At 45.7% G+C, this 15,722-nt stretch overlaps 1 protein-coding gene across 5 annotated transcripts in view; it reads left to right on the forward strand.

Moving 5' to 3' along the window:
* The first annotated feature begins 255 nt into the window (after positions 1 to 255).
* Positions 256 to 15,722, forward strand: part of LIMCH1 (LIM and calponin homology domains 1) — a 321,291-nt gene continuing 305,824 nt past the window's right edge. For 2 of the 5 annotated variants that reach the window (XM_027597626.2, XM_027597627.1), the window contains exon 1: positions 263 to 451. In XM_027597626.2, the coding sequence (XP_027453427.1) occupies positions 356 to 451 (96 nt within the window). In that variant the 5' untranslated portion in view covers positions 263 to 355. Of the gene's footprint in view, positions 452 to 15,722 lie in introns of all 5 variants that reach the window. The other 3 variants (XM_027597628.2, XM_027597629.2, XM_027597625.2) reach the window with 2 other exon arrangements.

Here is a 15,722-nt window from a genome sequence, read left to right on the forward strand (position 1 = left end):
TTTAGTCGGTAGCTGACACCCTCCCATTCCCCGGGGGGGGGGGGGCGATGCGGAGCGGCCAGAGAAGGTGGGGAGAGAGGGAGCTCCCGGCGCCTCCGCGCTCGCTCCCGCCGGGACTCGGGGCGCGGCGGAGACCCGGCAGCGCAGGGAACAGTTGCCGCGGCGTCCTCCGGAGGCGCGCGGTTCTCCTCCCGGACCTGCGCCGGGCGGGGGCGGGGCGGGCAGGGGAGGGGAGAGCGGGCTGGCGGGAAGGGGCGGGGAGCGCGCTCCTGCGGCGGCGGCGGCAGCGGCGGCGGCGGCGGCGGCCGTGCTCATCCCGGCGGCCCAGCGCTCGAGTGCACGCGGGGCTTCGCAAATGGCTTGTCCCGCTCTGGGTCTGGAAGCTCTTCAGCCTCTGCAGCCGGAGCCGCCCCCCGAGCCTGCTTTTTCGGAGGCGCAGAAGTGGATCGAGGTAGGTGCCCCCGGCTGGCGGGAGGCCTTGCAGGGGCGCCCGAAGCCACCGACCCGCGCACACGGACGACAGGTCCAGCCTCGCCTCCCCTTTGCCAGCTGCTCCGAGTCACCCGCCCGGGCCTCGGGCGAGCTGCGATGCCCTGGCGCCCTGGCGCGGGTCTCGGGCGAGGGTGGGCGGAAGTGAGGGACGCCGCAGTCTCGCAGTGCGCGTGGGGGGCACGAAGCGCTCTCCTGCGCCTGCATCCTTCCTGCCCGCCAGCCGCGCAAATCTCAGCTCCCGCCGCTTCCACGCGGGGCCAAGGGAAGCGCAGTGCCCGCAGAAGCGCCGCAAAGGCGCAGGAAGCGCGAGACCCAGAGTGCTGCTGACGCCGCATTTGGGGGGTTCCTGCTCCCTGTCCTACCTTCCGCCTCTTGCCCCCCCCCCCCCCCGCAGCTCCTCCCGAGCGGAGTTGGCAGTGTCTCCACGGAAACGCGTACCCACCAGAGTTTCTGGCTGTATTCCTGGCAGCGCACAGGGCCGGGGAGCCTGCAAGACCCACCTGCGAGCGCGCCATCCGCATAGCCGCTGCCCAGCCGTTGGCAGCCCCCACTCCATAGCGGAGGCGGCGGGGCGGGCTCCCAGGTGCCGAGTCCCCGGCCCCGCTGGCATATTTCACTTCTTAAATGACTCGGTGGCAGGCCAGGGAAATCACTGGAGCTCTCGGCTCAGTCCAGGAAGCGCTCGCTGGGTGATCCTGATTCTCGATGTCTATCTGTAGATAGATGCAGCTTGGTGGCTCTGCGCTCCCCAAATGACGCGTCTGCCGGGGATCAGGACGCTTGGAGGGCGCGAGGGGGGAAAGGTGACCCCCTGTGATCCGTGCACTGAGCCTCTGTTTCGCCCAGACGGCCTTTCTTGAGGCTTAGCGGAAGGCGAATTTGACCCTTTTCCTCAGGGACAGGCAGCCCTCCTTGCCCATGGTTCAGAGGAAGAAATGCACCGCTAAGTCATTGGCCCAGCAATGGTGAAGCCTGTTAGTACTCAGGCTGTCATTTGGTGACCCCCCCACCCCCCCCACCCCCCGTTCTCAGGATGCTTCAGAGGTAACAGAGCCTAGGATGGAACAGATTTGAACCTGCTGAGTTGCCTGCAGAAACCACCCTCACTTACTGGGGCTCTAATGCTCCTGCAAGAGGCCTGCCCCTCCCAGGGTTAACCTGCTCCAAGCAAGAGTGTTTGGCAGAGTTTAGAAACATCTATTTAAACATAGGGTGAAAGAAACAGAAGACCAAACTTGAGGCTCTGTTGATAAAAGCCCCAATCATATCTCTCATAATTTGATGGCTCATGACCAGATGAGAAAAAGACCTTGGCTTTTAATTTTTGATTTGTGGCCGGAAAGGCTTGGGGTGTGACAGGTGCTCTCTGTGCTGCATACTTGGGCTCACAGGACACACAGGAGACGTTTGTATTCACTGGCTTCATTGAGAGTTGGAGAGCTGTCTTTTTCATGTTCTTGAACTTTGAAATTCTCAGGAGAGATTTTGGATGTGGATAGTAGGTGAGGGGAGGATATCAGAGCCCAGCAATCCTGCAGTTCTTGAAGGCAAGTGGTTTATCCTCAGTATCCTTAATTGTAACATTAATAGAGTCTAATTAGAAAATGGGTTGTCCTATAAATTACATGCAGGGAAGTGCACAAATCTTAAGCACACATCTCCATGAATGTTCACATATGTATATGTACAATGACAGCCCCCACCTAGATCAAGATCTAAAACATCTTCTTCAGCCCAGAGGACCACAGTCTGTTTTTAAGTGGTGGGATGTATTAGGCTAGATATTATGCAGTACAGGATATCAGCTTTTGTCCTGGTTCCACTGGTTTAAAAAAGGTGGGGGGGGGGGGCGCCTGGGTGGCTCAGTTGGTTGAGCGACTGCCTTCGGCTCAGGTCATGATCCTGGAGTCCTGGGATCGAGTCCCACATCGGCCTCTCAGCTCAGCGGGGAGTCTGCTTCTCCCTCTGACCCTCTTCCCTCTTGTGCTTTCTATCTCTCATTCTCTCTCACTCAAATCAATAAATAAAATCTTAAAAAAAAATCATCATTAAAAAAAAAAAAGGGCTTCCTTAGAAAGTAGAGCCCCCATTAGGTCCTATAGACGGCCTGGCATTATTCGTGATACCTTGCAGGTATGCCCGTTTGAGAATGCGAAAACCGTGGGGCGTGCGTGGCTTTAGGACGGGGCGGCCTTGGCGCTCTGCTCTGCGCGTGCATTATTGAAGCGGCCTATCTCCTTTCAATTGCGGAGTTCGGTTTCTGGGAAAGGAGAGCTTCCCCTCCCAGGCTGTGTAAAAAGGTATTTGCTCCCGGGAGAGATAGTGACCTCCCTTTTTCCTTCCCGGAGGTCCCTCTTGAAATGTAAATGCCTCGTCTGCAAACCGGGGAGACCCGGGAGCCTTAACAGATGGTTTTGCGCGCAGTTGCCCGGTGAACAAAGATTCCGCGGCTAATATAGCAATACTGTAGTACTTAGAGCGAGCTGAATTCCTGGGTGGATTGTTATCTCGGGACAATTGCATCTCGTTTAGGGGCCCCATTGTCTTCGGCAACATCCTCATTGGAAGGGCTTTGTTTTTCACTTTTGTTCCGTCGGTGATTAAATTTCCCACAGGCTCCCTACCCCCTTTGAGTAGTCAGGAATTTCACCCTTTCAGAAAAATGTTCCCTTGGGTGCAGCAGGTTAATAAACAAACTTTGCAGCTTGTCTTTCCTCCTCAGCCCTTGGTCTTCCTTGAGTCATGGGTTGGCCCGAAAAGATTCATTCTTAATAGTCTCAAGGAACAAGCTCCCGGAGATCACTTGTTAGTGAGGAATTTCTCAGCCTTGGCTAGGGGAGGGGATTGTGACTGGCAGGAAACGTGGGCCTGGGCACGGATATTCCCACCTCAGCCCACTCCCAGCTTGTGCCTTGGCTGGCAAAGGTGAGAGCCCAAATGGAGGTCACAGACCATGTGGGAGCTGCTCAGTAACACAGAACTTTTTTTTTTTTTTTTAAATAGCTGCAGAAGCAGGCTGCATGTCTTAATGTGGGTTCAGGAGACTCCTAAAGGAAACAGCAAACTTCCAGTATTAATTGTGGCCACCAGCAGGCAGGGGCCTAACTTCCTTCCACATTCCTTTTCTAGAAGGCCTTCCTAAACAAAGAGGCAGTAAGGACCGCACAGGGATTAAGAGGTCAGACTTTGGAGCGGGGCAGCCTGGGTTTGAATCCTGGGTCCGTTACCTTCTAGCTGGGTGACCTTGGCCGGGCTGTGTTTCCTCCCCTTTTAGTTCTAAATTGTTTTCTTTGAAAGCTAGCTCCAGTCGTTAACAACAACAAAAATCACAAAGATACTGTTGAAAGCATGTGTAAAACCTGGGCACCAAGAATAGCTTACCTACCTCTAGGAGTGCTGCGAGAGTTAAATAAGTTAGTATATTTTAAATGCTCAGAAGAGTCCCCAGTATTTAGGAATTGCTGTCTAAATAATAATGGTTGACATTATTACCATTAACAACACTACTGCTATTCTTACCACCATCACCACTGTCATCATTAACACTCCTGTGATTGCCATTATTACTGTTTTGTTCCTATAGCTGTTTTGGAAGAAAATCTTCAGAACCCTAAGTTTCTCACTGTAAAAAAATATAAATCAATTACCTACTGATCTCATTCCGTTCTTACCTCATGAGCTCCAGATACCTGGCCTAGAAGTTTGAGTAGATGCTATGTTACCTTGCATTAAAAGAGAGTTAGGGATCAGAGCAAAACCAGTAATATCTACTCATAAAATGATCCTGGTGGTCCAGTCCATTAAGGCTTAGAAAATGATTGCTCAATATTATGTAGAATATTTGCGTTTACTGCAGAGTCTTTGTTACCGAGCTCCAAGCAGAGCGCTCAATGCCTCTCCTCTTGCTGACAGTCCAGCATTAAGTCATTATACAAATAGTGGCTGTCTGAATGTTCATCTCAAAGGTAGCAGTGTTTTGTTTACTAAAGTTGTATCTGCTCCCGCTAGGAAAAAGAATAATTCCCCCCTTTATTTACCTTCCTGCTCCTTACCTTCCTTCCTTTCTTTCCTTTTCCCTTGATGATATCTCTTGAGTTACAGGAGTTTGTTAGTGGGGAGATGATTCTAATTTTCTTGGTAACCACCGCATCCCCCCTTGCCTCTCTGCCCACAACAATATTTATCTGTTCTAATCTGTGTTCTTCTCTGCAGTGCCAAAAACTTTTTGGAGAAACAGATGTCCCTTCAACTTAGTTTCAGTTGTGATTTGGAACAGGTTGCCAGGCCTCTGGGGAGGGGTTGGAAATTTCAACCCAACTTAGCCTTGCTTCTCAACTTGAGAATTCTCTGGACTCCTTTAACCTTAATCACAGCATGCCTGTGGGGCTTGGTGCTGAATATAATCTTATTTGTGACCTAATCCATATTTCACATGAGTGGGAAGTTGTGCCGGGAGGGATCAGTTCATCATTTTGGGTCATTTCCACTTGCCCATATAGAATTGTTTTCTTATTCAACTGGGACCTGATTTTCAAGATTAAAAGCACTGAGGGTACCTTCACTCTCCAAGACTGAACGGATGTTGTATTGTTTGGCAATAGGGAAAATTTAGGAGTAGTCTTTGGGAACCTAGCATTTAGTGGCAGGTAACATACGATGTTTGCAGTGTCATGACGAGTGAACATGTGCCATAAGTTAGTCATTCAAGTTCTCCGCCTCTGGGGGGACTTGATGATTCTTACATCTTTTCAATACCGCGGAGAGGTAAGTTGGCATGTGCCTCTCCAGCATTGCATGGGGAGCTGAGGAAGAGGGAGAAAACCTTTTCTGGCTGGACCACGGAAAGGAGTAGTGGTCTGAATAGATATGTAAATCAGAGCAGGCAGCATCATTCTCACAGGGGCATTTAAATAATCTGGCCTGTTTGTATACAAGAGCCGCTATGACACAATGTGGTCACGTGGTAGGAGAACAGTGCGGTCCCACAGATTTGGGGAAGAGGGAAACGGAATGGGAGGCGGAGCCGGCACTTCTTGCCCCAGCATCTCCCTGGAAACCGAGTTTGCAGTGAGCCAGCTCCGAATGCGAGACTGAGCTCTGGCCACCAAGAAGGGGCAGGGTGGGGCCTGTGTCCCCAGCAACTGGATTTCTTGGCCCTCTGCTCTCCGCTGAGGGATGACAATGGAGCCATGATGCAGACATCTGGCCGTGATTCCGTGGGTGCCAGTCAGTGCTAGGTGGGACCAGGCAGCTCCTGGAAATTGGCCTGGCAGCTTCTCTTTCTGCTCTGAACCATTCTGAAATTTAAGAGTGTGGTTAGGAGTCACATGGTAATGATAATGATGGTAATGAAACCGATGCTCATGATGATAAAAGCTGGTATTTATTGAGTGCTTACTGTGTGCCAGGCACTGGGCTAAGAAGTCTATGTCTGAATGAATCCCTTATAAATAAGTACTACTACTATTATCCCCGTTTGCAGATGAGAAAATTGAGGTCCTGAGAAATTAAGTATCTTGCCCAAACTTTCAAGTAAGTGGCAGAACTAGGACTTAATTAAAGCACACTTTCTTAACTTTTATGAATATATACATTGTTAGATACCCCAAATCTATAGTTGAGGAAATTGGGGCTTTCAGGAATTAGGAAACCTCCCCAGACTCACCAAGTCAGTGAGTACTTGTTAGAGTCAGGATTCAAATCCAGGCTGTCTGACTTTGCAGCCCTTGTTATCTGATCCCTTATATTGCTTCCCACATTAGGACCAGGTGTAAAAACTTTGGTAAGGACTGAGCTTCCTGTTTCTCTGACTGCAGAGGCTTCCCCCATATGTGGGGGCAGGTTGTGGGTTTCGGAAGGTGTGGGTCCCTAGACCATTCCCCGTGGCTTGTCTCTTTCAAATATGGGTGCGAAGGGGTGTCTCTTCTCCGCACTGATGTGTTTAAGCCCCGTTGGTGCATCTGTCTGAGGCCTTTACCGCAGCTCCTTCACCTTCACCTGAGAGTGCTCCTGTCTGGCCAAGATCCCACCTGGGAACAGTTTTGTTGTTGAGTTCAGCCAAGAGCCATGTCCTTCCAAGAGAGGAGATGGGCGGTCTCTCCTGCAGATGTCCACGTCCCATCCTAAAGAACTGAAGGGTCAGAACAAAGCAGCTCTGTGACTTCTGGGAGTCTTGGCTTGTACTCGGCATCCCCATCACCTACCTTCCAGTCTAACCTTAATCATTTGGGTGGGCCTTTATTTTCACGGTTGAGGACTGAGTCAGTTAACACTAGTTGACTGAACAACTCTCACTGGAACTAGATTTTCTTTCTTTTTTAAAAAAATATTTTATTTATTTATTTATTATTTATTTATTTATTTATTTATGAGAGAGAGAGAGAGAGAGAGAGAGAATATCTGAAGCATACTCCCCGCTGAGCACAGAGCCTGGCGCAGGGCTCCATCCCACGACCTGGAGATCATGACCTGAGCCAGAACCAAGAGTCAGTTGCATCACTGACGGAGTCACCGAGGCACCCCTAGATTTTCTTTTTAAGCCCAGTTTACTCTTTGGTGGTTCGGAAAAATGTGCAAAACAATTTTATAATATTTCCCCTCACTTGTTCCTAAGTATGTGTGTGTGCTTACATTTGAAGCAAAAGAAAGGTATCAGATACCATCTTTTTGGGGTGGAGAGTGGAGTGGGAAAAAGGATGACTTCAGTGCAGTCAAATGAGGAAAGGAAAGGATAAAAGAACTTTGTTTTTAAGTGATTGAGAAATATAAAATAGTCTAAATTAGAGGGTTACTAGATGATACAGGAAAAAAAAATAGTCCTTAAAAAAGGTGACAAAATATTGGAAAAACTTCTGCCCTGGGACATGAGGAGATGTTCTATCTCTTTCTGCAAGGAAGAATGATGTCATGCAGTTCGGTTCTGCTGTGGTAAAATTCCATGTTTGTAGTGTTGAAAACAACACTCCCAAAGAGATGTCCTCATGAAGCTAACCCTGATGGGATGGCCGTTGTATCTCAGGGAATTATCTTTAACATAGGGAGAAAAAATGAGGTGACATAGTCTTGTGACATGCACCTAAGGAATATCTTGGTGGATATCTTTTCCCACTAAACTTATGTTGTCAGCAGAACTGCGTCCTTATATCTATGATGGGACCTTAAGAACAAAGTATTGTTTAGGCTGAGAAAGCTCCATGTTTCCATTGCTCTGCGTTCTGCCTGTGATAGTCTGAAACCCACAACCTGCTAGTACAGGATGCAGCTTGGCCACCTGGTCAACCATAGAATTTAGAGACCTACCCCACCCACCTATCCCTAAATAGCCCATTAGGAGGTTATGTAAGAATAGACCTGCACTTGTTTTTTTTAAAGTAAATGTCAAGGGCAAAGGCTTGTGGCATTTTTATTTCCATGACCCAATACTGTTATAAAAAAATCCTCAGCCTTATTTTTCTTACCAAGGGATTGGAGTTTTATTTATTGTGCTGAGTACACAGCTCTCTTTTCCTGCCCTGATAAACATTTAAAAAGAATGATACTCAAACCATTATCTTCTTCTAATGGGAAACTGAATGAAGGCTAGGAGAGGCTCAGCCAAATTGTTTAAAATATGAAAATAATTATTTGGGACACTTGATTATCACTCATTTGTAAGTTCACTTCAGTGTAAACACTAAAAATAAGCATACAGTGAAAATAAACATTAATGTGTGAACGTGTTTTAAACAAATTAAAAAATCTGTTTCCTGGAAAGTAGTTACTAAGCCCCAACAATGTGCCAGGCATAGTGCTGACAACCAGGGTTAGATGGTGAACAATAGAAACCTAATTCCCACCCACATGAAGTGCACAATGTCGTATGTGTGTATGTGTGGGAGCTTAAACTAAAATACACAATTACAAATTGGGATGAGTGCTATGAAGACAAAGCGGGCTTAAGAGAGAAGTACTTGAGGCAGACAAGGACTCAGTGAAAGTAGTGTTTCAGCTAAGACCATTGAAGGGTGCTGAGCAGGAGAATTAGATGGATTCAGATTTATTGAGACAAGGGCTTGCATGTACATACAACACATGTTTTATTGTGATTATGCTTTAAAAAAAAGGTAGAATAGGAACACTGTTAAAGTCCTCCAGATGTATTGAAGGTGTGTGTATGTGGGGGGGAGGGGACAGGGAAAAGGGCTGAGTCAGAAGTTCTCGAATATTCTTGCAAGCCACGATCCACTGCACCTCTTAGGACCCAGGCACAGATAAATCAAGACCTCCTCTTCTAGGAGAAATGGCAGAGAGGGTTTTGGGATTTATTTTTTGAGCATGGACTCTGGGATTAAAATTCTTCTCTTCTTTTTTAAGATTTTATTTATTCATTTGACAGAGAGAGAGAGAGCACAAGCAGGGGGAGCAGCAGAGAGAGAGGGAGAGGTGATTGAGAGATTCTCCGCTGAGCAGGGAGCCTGGTGCAGGGCTCGATCCGAGGACCCTGGGCCAAAGGCAGATGCTTAACCAACTGAGCCACGTGGTTGCCCCTGGGTTTAAAATTCTTGTACACAATAGGGGCTAGAGAAGCTGTACCCCCCTCGGAGGTGAGAGGCTTGCAGGAAGCCTGCCTGCCTTTCAGTGAGTGAGTGGAGCAGTTTTGTGTAAGACTTTGGGTGATGACCTATAGATGTCCTCTAATTTGGGAACTTGCCCCAAACGCCTCTAAAAGAAGGGACTTTATAAGCTAATAAAGTCATGTGCCATTTGGGAACCCCAGAAGTTGTAAACTCTGGAGGTCTGTGACTTTGGTTTCTTTCAGCACTTGAACCCACCACCCCTACACACCCCTTCCTCATGGTTCAACATGGCTGCTAGAGACTCATCATCACATCATCTTTCAAGAAAGTAGGATGGAGGAATAAAAAATGAAGACTACATAAGACACCTTCTAGAAAATTCCCAATACTTCTTATGTTTTATTGCCTAGATTTTCAATAACATGGCCACTCCTAGTTGCAGGGGAGGCTTCATTGTCCTCAGGTCACACTCTGGGTTCTATTCCTCGGAAGAAATGGGAAAATGGCTATTGAGCTAGGGGGACCCTGGGATGTCCTTTCTCCACTTCTCCAGGGACAGATCCTTTCCAGACAGAGCTTAAATATGTCTGCCTCTGAAGCAGACTCCCTGATTCCTCTAAGCCCATTAATCCCTCCTCTTCTGTGCAAACCTGGCATTTAGTATCCACCTCTGTTAGAAACGTTGTCATATATCATTGTAACGAATATATGCTTGGGTGGGATCTGCCCCCTTTGGTAAACCCCAGAGCTCTTGTGGCCAAGGACTGGGACTTAGCCATTGTCCCCATTCCTCCTCAGTCTGCTCCCTACTGGAGCCCCATGGCTACATTACCCATGGCCCGAAAGGTTTCTCAGGGAGCCTGTGCCCAGCTACAATTGCCTGGTTGGCACTTGGACTCTGCCATGGCAGAGAAAATAGACTCTGTTGCTGCCCTGACAGGAAGCAAAGTTTTTTTTTTTTTTTTTTTAAAGACTGATTAAAAAAAGCAGTTTACCCGGTGGTTGCCTGGAGACAGTCAGTGATTGGACACTTGGAAAGTGATTTCACTGTTGGCTCTTAGGCAGGTGATATCAGTTGAAGGAATGACTTAGGAGGCCAACTTTCCCCTCAGGTTGGACCGATGTGGAGCTCACAGTTCCTCTCTGCAGAATTGGAGAGCAAACATCTCTGTTCTTTATTTTTTATTTTATTTTTTTAAAGATTTTTAATTATTTATTTGTCAGAGAGAGAGAGAGAGAGAGCACAAGCAGGGGAAGCAGCAGAGGGAGAGGGAGAACCAGGCTCCTCACTGAGCAGGGAGCCCGATGTGGGACCCGATCCCATGACCCTGGGATCATGACCTGAGCCAAAGGCAGACGCTTAACGACTGAGCCACCCAGGCGCCCCATCTCTGTTCTTTAAATAAACATGTCCCCCCCCCCCCCAGCATTTTCACCTGGGACTCTCACCTTTTTTTCTCCTACCTCAAAGCAGTCAGCTTCCTCTCTCTTACCTGTTGTGGGGGTGCAGATAATTCCCACCTCTTGGTATGAAAGAAAGATCGGAGTACTTCAACTTACAGGATATCCAAAAAAGTTGCTACAGCCGAGGTCACAGAGGTTGCTGCCTATGTTCTCTTCTAGGATTTTGATGGATTCCTGTCTCATATTTAGGTCTTTCATCCATTTTGAGTATATTTTTGTGTATGGTGTAAGGAAATGGTCCAGTTTCATTCTTCTGCATGTGGCTGTCCAATTTTCCCAACACTATTTGTTGAAGAGACTGTCTTTTTTCCATTGGACATTCTTTCCTGCTTTGTCAAAGATGAGTTGACCATAGAGTTAAGGGTCCATTTCTGGGCTCTCTATTCTGTTCCATTGATCTATGTGTCTGTTTTTGTGTCAGTACCATGCTGTCTTGATGATGACAGCTTTGTAATAGAACTTGAAGTCCGGAATTGTGATGCCACCAGCTTTGGTTTTCTTTTTCAAGATTCCTTTGGCTATTCGGAGTCTTTTCTGGTTCCATACAAATTTTAGGATTATTTGTTCCAGCTCTGTGAAAAGTGCTGATGGTATTTTGATAAGGATTGCATTGAATATATAGATTGCTCTAGGTAGCATAGACATTTTAACAATATTTGTTCTTCCAATCCGTGAACATGGAATGTTTTTCCATTTCTTTGTGTCTTCCTCAATTTCTTTCATGAGTGTTCTATAGTTTTCTGAATACAGATCCTTTGCCTGTTTGGCTAGATTTATTCCTAGGTATCTTATGGTTTTTGGTATGAGGAATTTTTATTATAATGGTAACCTGTATGAGTTCTTACTAGGTAAGTATTTTTTAAAAGGAGAATATCCCATAAAAGCTAATGGCCAGTAACTGGTATTAATAAATGACCACGGCTATGACCACCAATTGTCATGACCCAATGGAAACACTGAGAAATAGCATCCTTTCTGCCTTTCCTGCAGAAAATTTACAAAGGAGCTTTTGGAGCTGAATGTTGTCATCAACCAACAGATGTGGTTGCCTCCTGTTTCCGCAGAGACCTTGCAAGATGTCATAAATAGGAGGGGTGGGTGACAAGTGGAGCCTGATTCATCGTGTTGCAAGAGTTGACAGACTGTGATAACATAAAGTGATAAAGTGGCTAGTTCAGTGCCAAATAAAAATAGTAATAGTTAACATATTTCTAGACCACTTATGTGCCATTGCTAGTCTGGGCCCTTGTTTGAGTTAATGGGAAGATCTATCTATCTATCTTATCTCACACCTGGCACTGTGCCTGGTACATAAGGTAAGCACAGTTTTCTGCCAATTTTACAGATGAGAAAACTGGAATACAGTTAACTGATTTGCCTGGTGTCATGTAACTAATAAGTGGCAGAGTTGGAATTTGTACCCAGGCAATCCTGTTCCAGAGCTTGAGCTTGGGCTGGTGACTGCTGTGCTTTAGAAGTAAAAGCAAAACCTCTAAAAATCATGATCCCAAGTAACTCTCTCACCAAGCAGATGACCTGCCCCTCCCTCTCTCCCTCCTCTTTCCCTTAACAGCTGTTTATTGAACAGCTTCTTTGTGCATGGTACAAAGTTGCTAGGAAACAGTTTTATCTGTGCTAGTAATTTTCACTGTTCTTTCTGCTTTTGTCAGTGTTCTAGTTACAAAATTGAATGTGATTTGAGCCTTCTGTCTGAACTCTATATTTTCCATAAGCCCTGTTATTTTTTAGTATGTGATTTTTCAAAAATACAAGGTTGTTGGTTATTTGTCTTACTTTGGGACATTGTTTATTCATTTTCAGGAATGTGTGTATTGTTTTATAGTAGGGATACTTGGATTTTAATGTGTTTTGCAGACTTACTGTCTTTCTCATGTTCATACGTACAGCTGTAACCTGGGGATCCAGGATCTTGGTCATAAGGAAACTTTTTTAGGAACATCACCTTTCCTATCCACTGTCAGAAGACCTTGGGCACTCAGGAGTATGTGAGATAACTATGGCTCCTGCCCTTGTGGGGTTACATGCCACTGTGAAAGATAAAGATGGACCCTGAACAGGGAATTCCATGTGTGGGATACATGTTCAGAAAGGGGAGAGCAGGTTGTGTGGACTGTGGAGAAGGCTGGGACCATCTTTGGTCTCTGGGGCCTTGGGCAGGCCTCTGAGTAGGTTCTGTTTAAGCTGAGACCCAAAGGATGAGCGGGAACTGGCCAGGCAAAAAGCAACAGGTTGTGTGAACGCTCTGAAGGAAGAGACAAAGGAGCCCAGTAAGGCAGGAGTGTTGGGAGTCAGGGTGACTGAGGTGCGGAATGTAGCTGCAGTAGGTAGAGGGAGGGCTGCTCAGCTTTCGGGCAGAAGGTAGGGGTCCTCGGTGTTGCCTGGCCTGAGCCTGGGGCCACACGTGACTCTTTCTTGGAGGTGGGATCTTCTCCAAACTCCCTCAAGTTACCATAGTCCATGACAAGTTTTTGAGGGCTTGTAGCCTGGCTGGCCCTGTTCTAAGCATTTCACTTCTTACCCCCCGTGAGCTAGGTTCAAACTTTCATTTCCACTTTCTAGAGAAACAAGTAAAGTCACATAGTCATTAGATGGTGGAGCTGACCTTCAAACCCAGGCAGCCTGGCTGCTTGACCTGTGCTGGTTACCACCATGCTATGGGGTGTGATACAGGCTCTTCACCAAGGGCATCCTTGAGGGACAGTGGTTAGGGGAAACATAGTGAGGAGTGTGGGGTGGGGTTGGGGGATGCCTAAGGGTGCAGGAGGCCAGTGTTGGCCTTAGACGTGCTTTCAGTATTTTTAAAGAAACCCCCCAAAATGAATCTCTTCACCCAATACACTGCTTGATAGTTGGTGCCACCTGGAAAGGAGAGAAATCTTACCCAAAGGAGGCTCTAGGCATGTTCCCAGCCCCACATTCTAATGCAGAGGGGGACTCTGGGCCCCAAGTGGCCAGATGGACCCTGTTGTTGTTCTGATATGGTAGGTCACTGACTTTTAGCTACCATCAAGAGTCATGAATTGTATGTTAAATTTTTTTTCATTCATTTGACTTTATATAAGTGTATGTTTCATAATTTTTTCATTCAGATTTTGTGTGTGTGTGTTTTAGTTAGTATTCTGATGGTTACAAACAACAGAAATCCAACCCAAACTGGCTTTAGAAAAGAAGATGGTTTATTGGCTCATTGGGAGTCTGGAGGTAGATCCCTACTTCATGGAAAGATGTCTTAGCAGCAAAATGTTGTCAGTAGGGACAAGGATTCTCTCAGCCATTCACTGAGCTGTGCATTATGGGACTTTATGCTCAGGATTTACACAGTGCATCGACCCCTGTCCTACCCCATCCCAGAAAGTCTAGGCTTCTCCAGTTGAGGGCTGGCTGGGCAAGAACAGTTCCAGTCCTCATATTCTGTTTATACCCCCTAGGCAAAAGAAGGGGACACATCCCCCTTCTGTGATCAACAGGGGAACAGACAAGTTGATTAGCTTAAGCCAAACAGGGTCCATCCTGGTCCATCTCTAACAAAGATTCTGGCTGCTATCCAATAACAAAGTGCTGAGTTCCCTAAAGTAAAATCTGGGAAGTAGACATTGAGGAGGCCACCAACAAAATTACCAACATTTTAATTAGAATGTGATAGTATATGGGAATGCACACTCAGGGGTGGTAAGACTGTAGAGGAAAGCAAGGAAATAATTAAAATAAAAAACTCAGAACAGTGGCAACTTCTTGGAAGTGAGTTTGAGGGTTATAATCTGGGAATGGTTGAAAAAAAATAGGGCATTAATAGGTTGTTTTATTCCTATTTTTATAAGACTAGAAAAGGGTCAGTTTTAAAGATGTCATTGAATGCCAGGTGCTCAACCAAGCACCTAATTGGTTCTACTAAGTATAAAAATGCGATTGAATGAATCAGATTGATTTCGAAGTGTTGTTAAAAAATAATATAATCCACACAACTCAATAGCAAAAAACCCAAACAATCCAATTAAAAAATAAGCAGAGGACCTGAATAGAGACTTTTCCAAAAAGGACCTGCAAACAGCCAGCAGGTACATAAAAAGGTGCTCGACATCACTAATCCTCAGGTAAAAGCAAATCAGAACCACTATGAGGTATTACCTCACACCAGTTAGCATGCTATCGTCAAAGAGATAAGAAATAACAAGTGTTGGTGAGAAAGTAGAGGAAAGAGAACCCTTGCGCACCTCTAGTGGGAACGTAATATGAAAAACAGTATAGAAATTTCTCAAAAATTAAAAATAGAATTACCAGGGGTGTCTGGGTGGCTCAGTCCATTAAGTGTCCTGACTCTTGATCTCAGCTCAGGTCTCAATCTCAGGGTTGTGAGTTCAAGCCCACTTTGGGCTCCACACTGGGCATGGAGCCAGTAAATAAATAAATAAATAAATAAATAAATAAATAAATAAATAACTGGGCATGGAGCCTATAAATAAATAAATAAGAAAGGAAAGAAAGAAAGAAAGAATAAAAAAATAGAATTACCCTATGACCCAGTAATTTTACTTCTGGGTATATATCCAAAGAAAATGAAAACAAGATATCAAAGAAATATCTGCACTCCCATGTTTAGTGCAGCATTATTCACACTAACGAAGATATGGAAACAATCCAAGATAAAGAAAGATACAGTGAATTAAGGAGGGAATGTGTTGTGATGAGCACTGGGTGTTATATGCAGCTAATGAATCGTTGAACACTACATTAAAAACTAATGATGTACTATATGCTGGCTAACTGAACATAATAAAGAAGAAAAAAAAAGATATGGTGTATTATATATATGTAAGTATGCATATATATATAGTGTATATATATTATACACATATCTAGTTTTATATATGTATATTATACACATACATACATACATATAATGGAATATTATGCAGCCACGAGAAAGAAGGAAATCCTGCTGTTTGTGACAACATGGATGGAGCTTGAAGGCATTGTGCTAAGTGAAATAAGCCAGACAGAGAAAGACAAATACTGCATGGTATTACTTATATGTGGAATCTTATAAAAAAAAAAAAGTTAAACTCATAGAAACAGAGAGTAGAAAAGTGGCTGCCAGGGGCTGGGGGTAGAGGAAGTAGGGAGAGGTTGGTAAAAGGGTACAAACTTTAGCTGTAAGATAAATAAGGTCTGAGGAGCTCAAGTATAACTAAT

Source organism: Zalophus californianus, chromosome 2, assembly GCF_009762305.2.
Source record: "Zalophus californianus isolate mZalCal1 chromosome 2, mZalCal1.pri.v2, whole genome shotgun sequence".
Lineage (NCBI taxonomy): Eukaryota > Metazoa > Chordata > Mammalia > Carnivora > Otariidae > Zalophus > Zalophus californianus.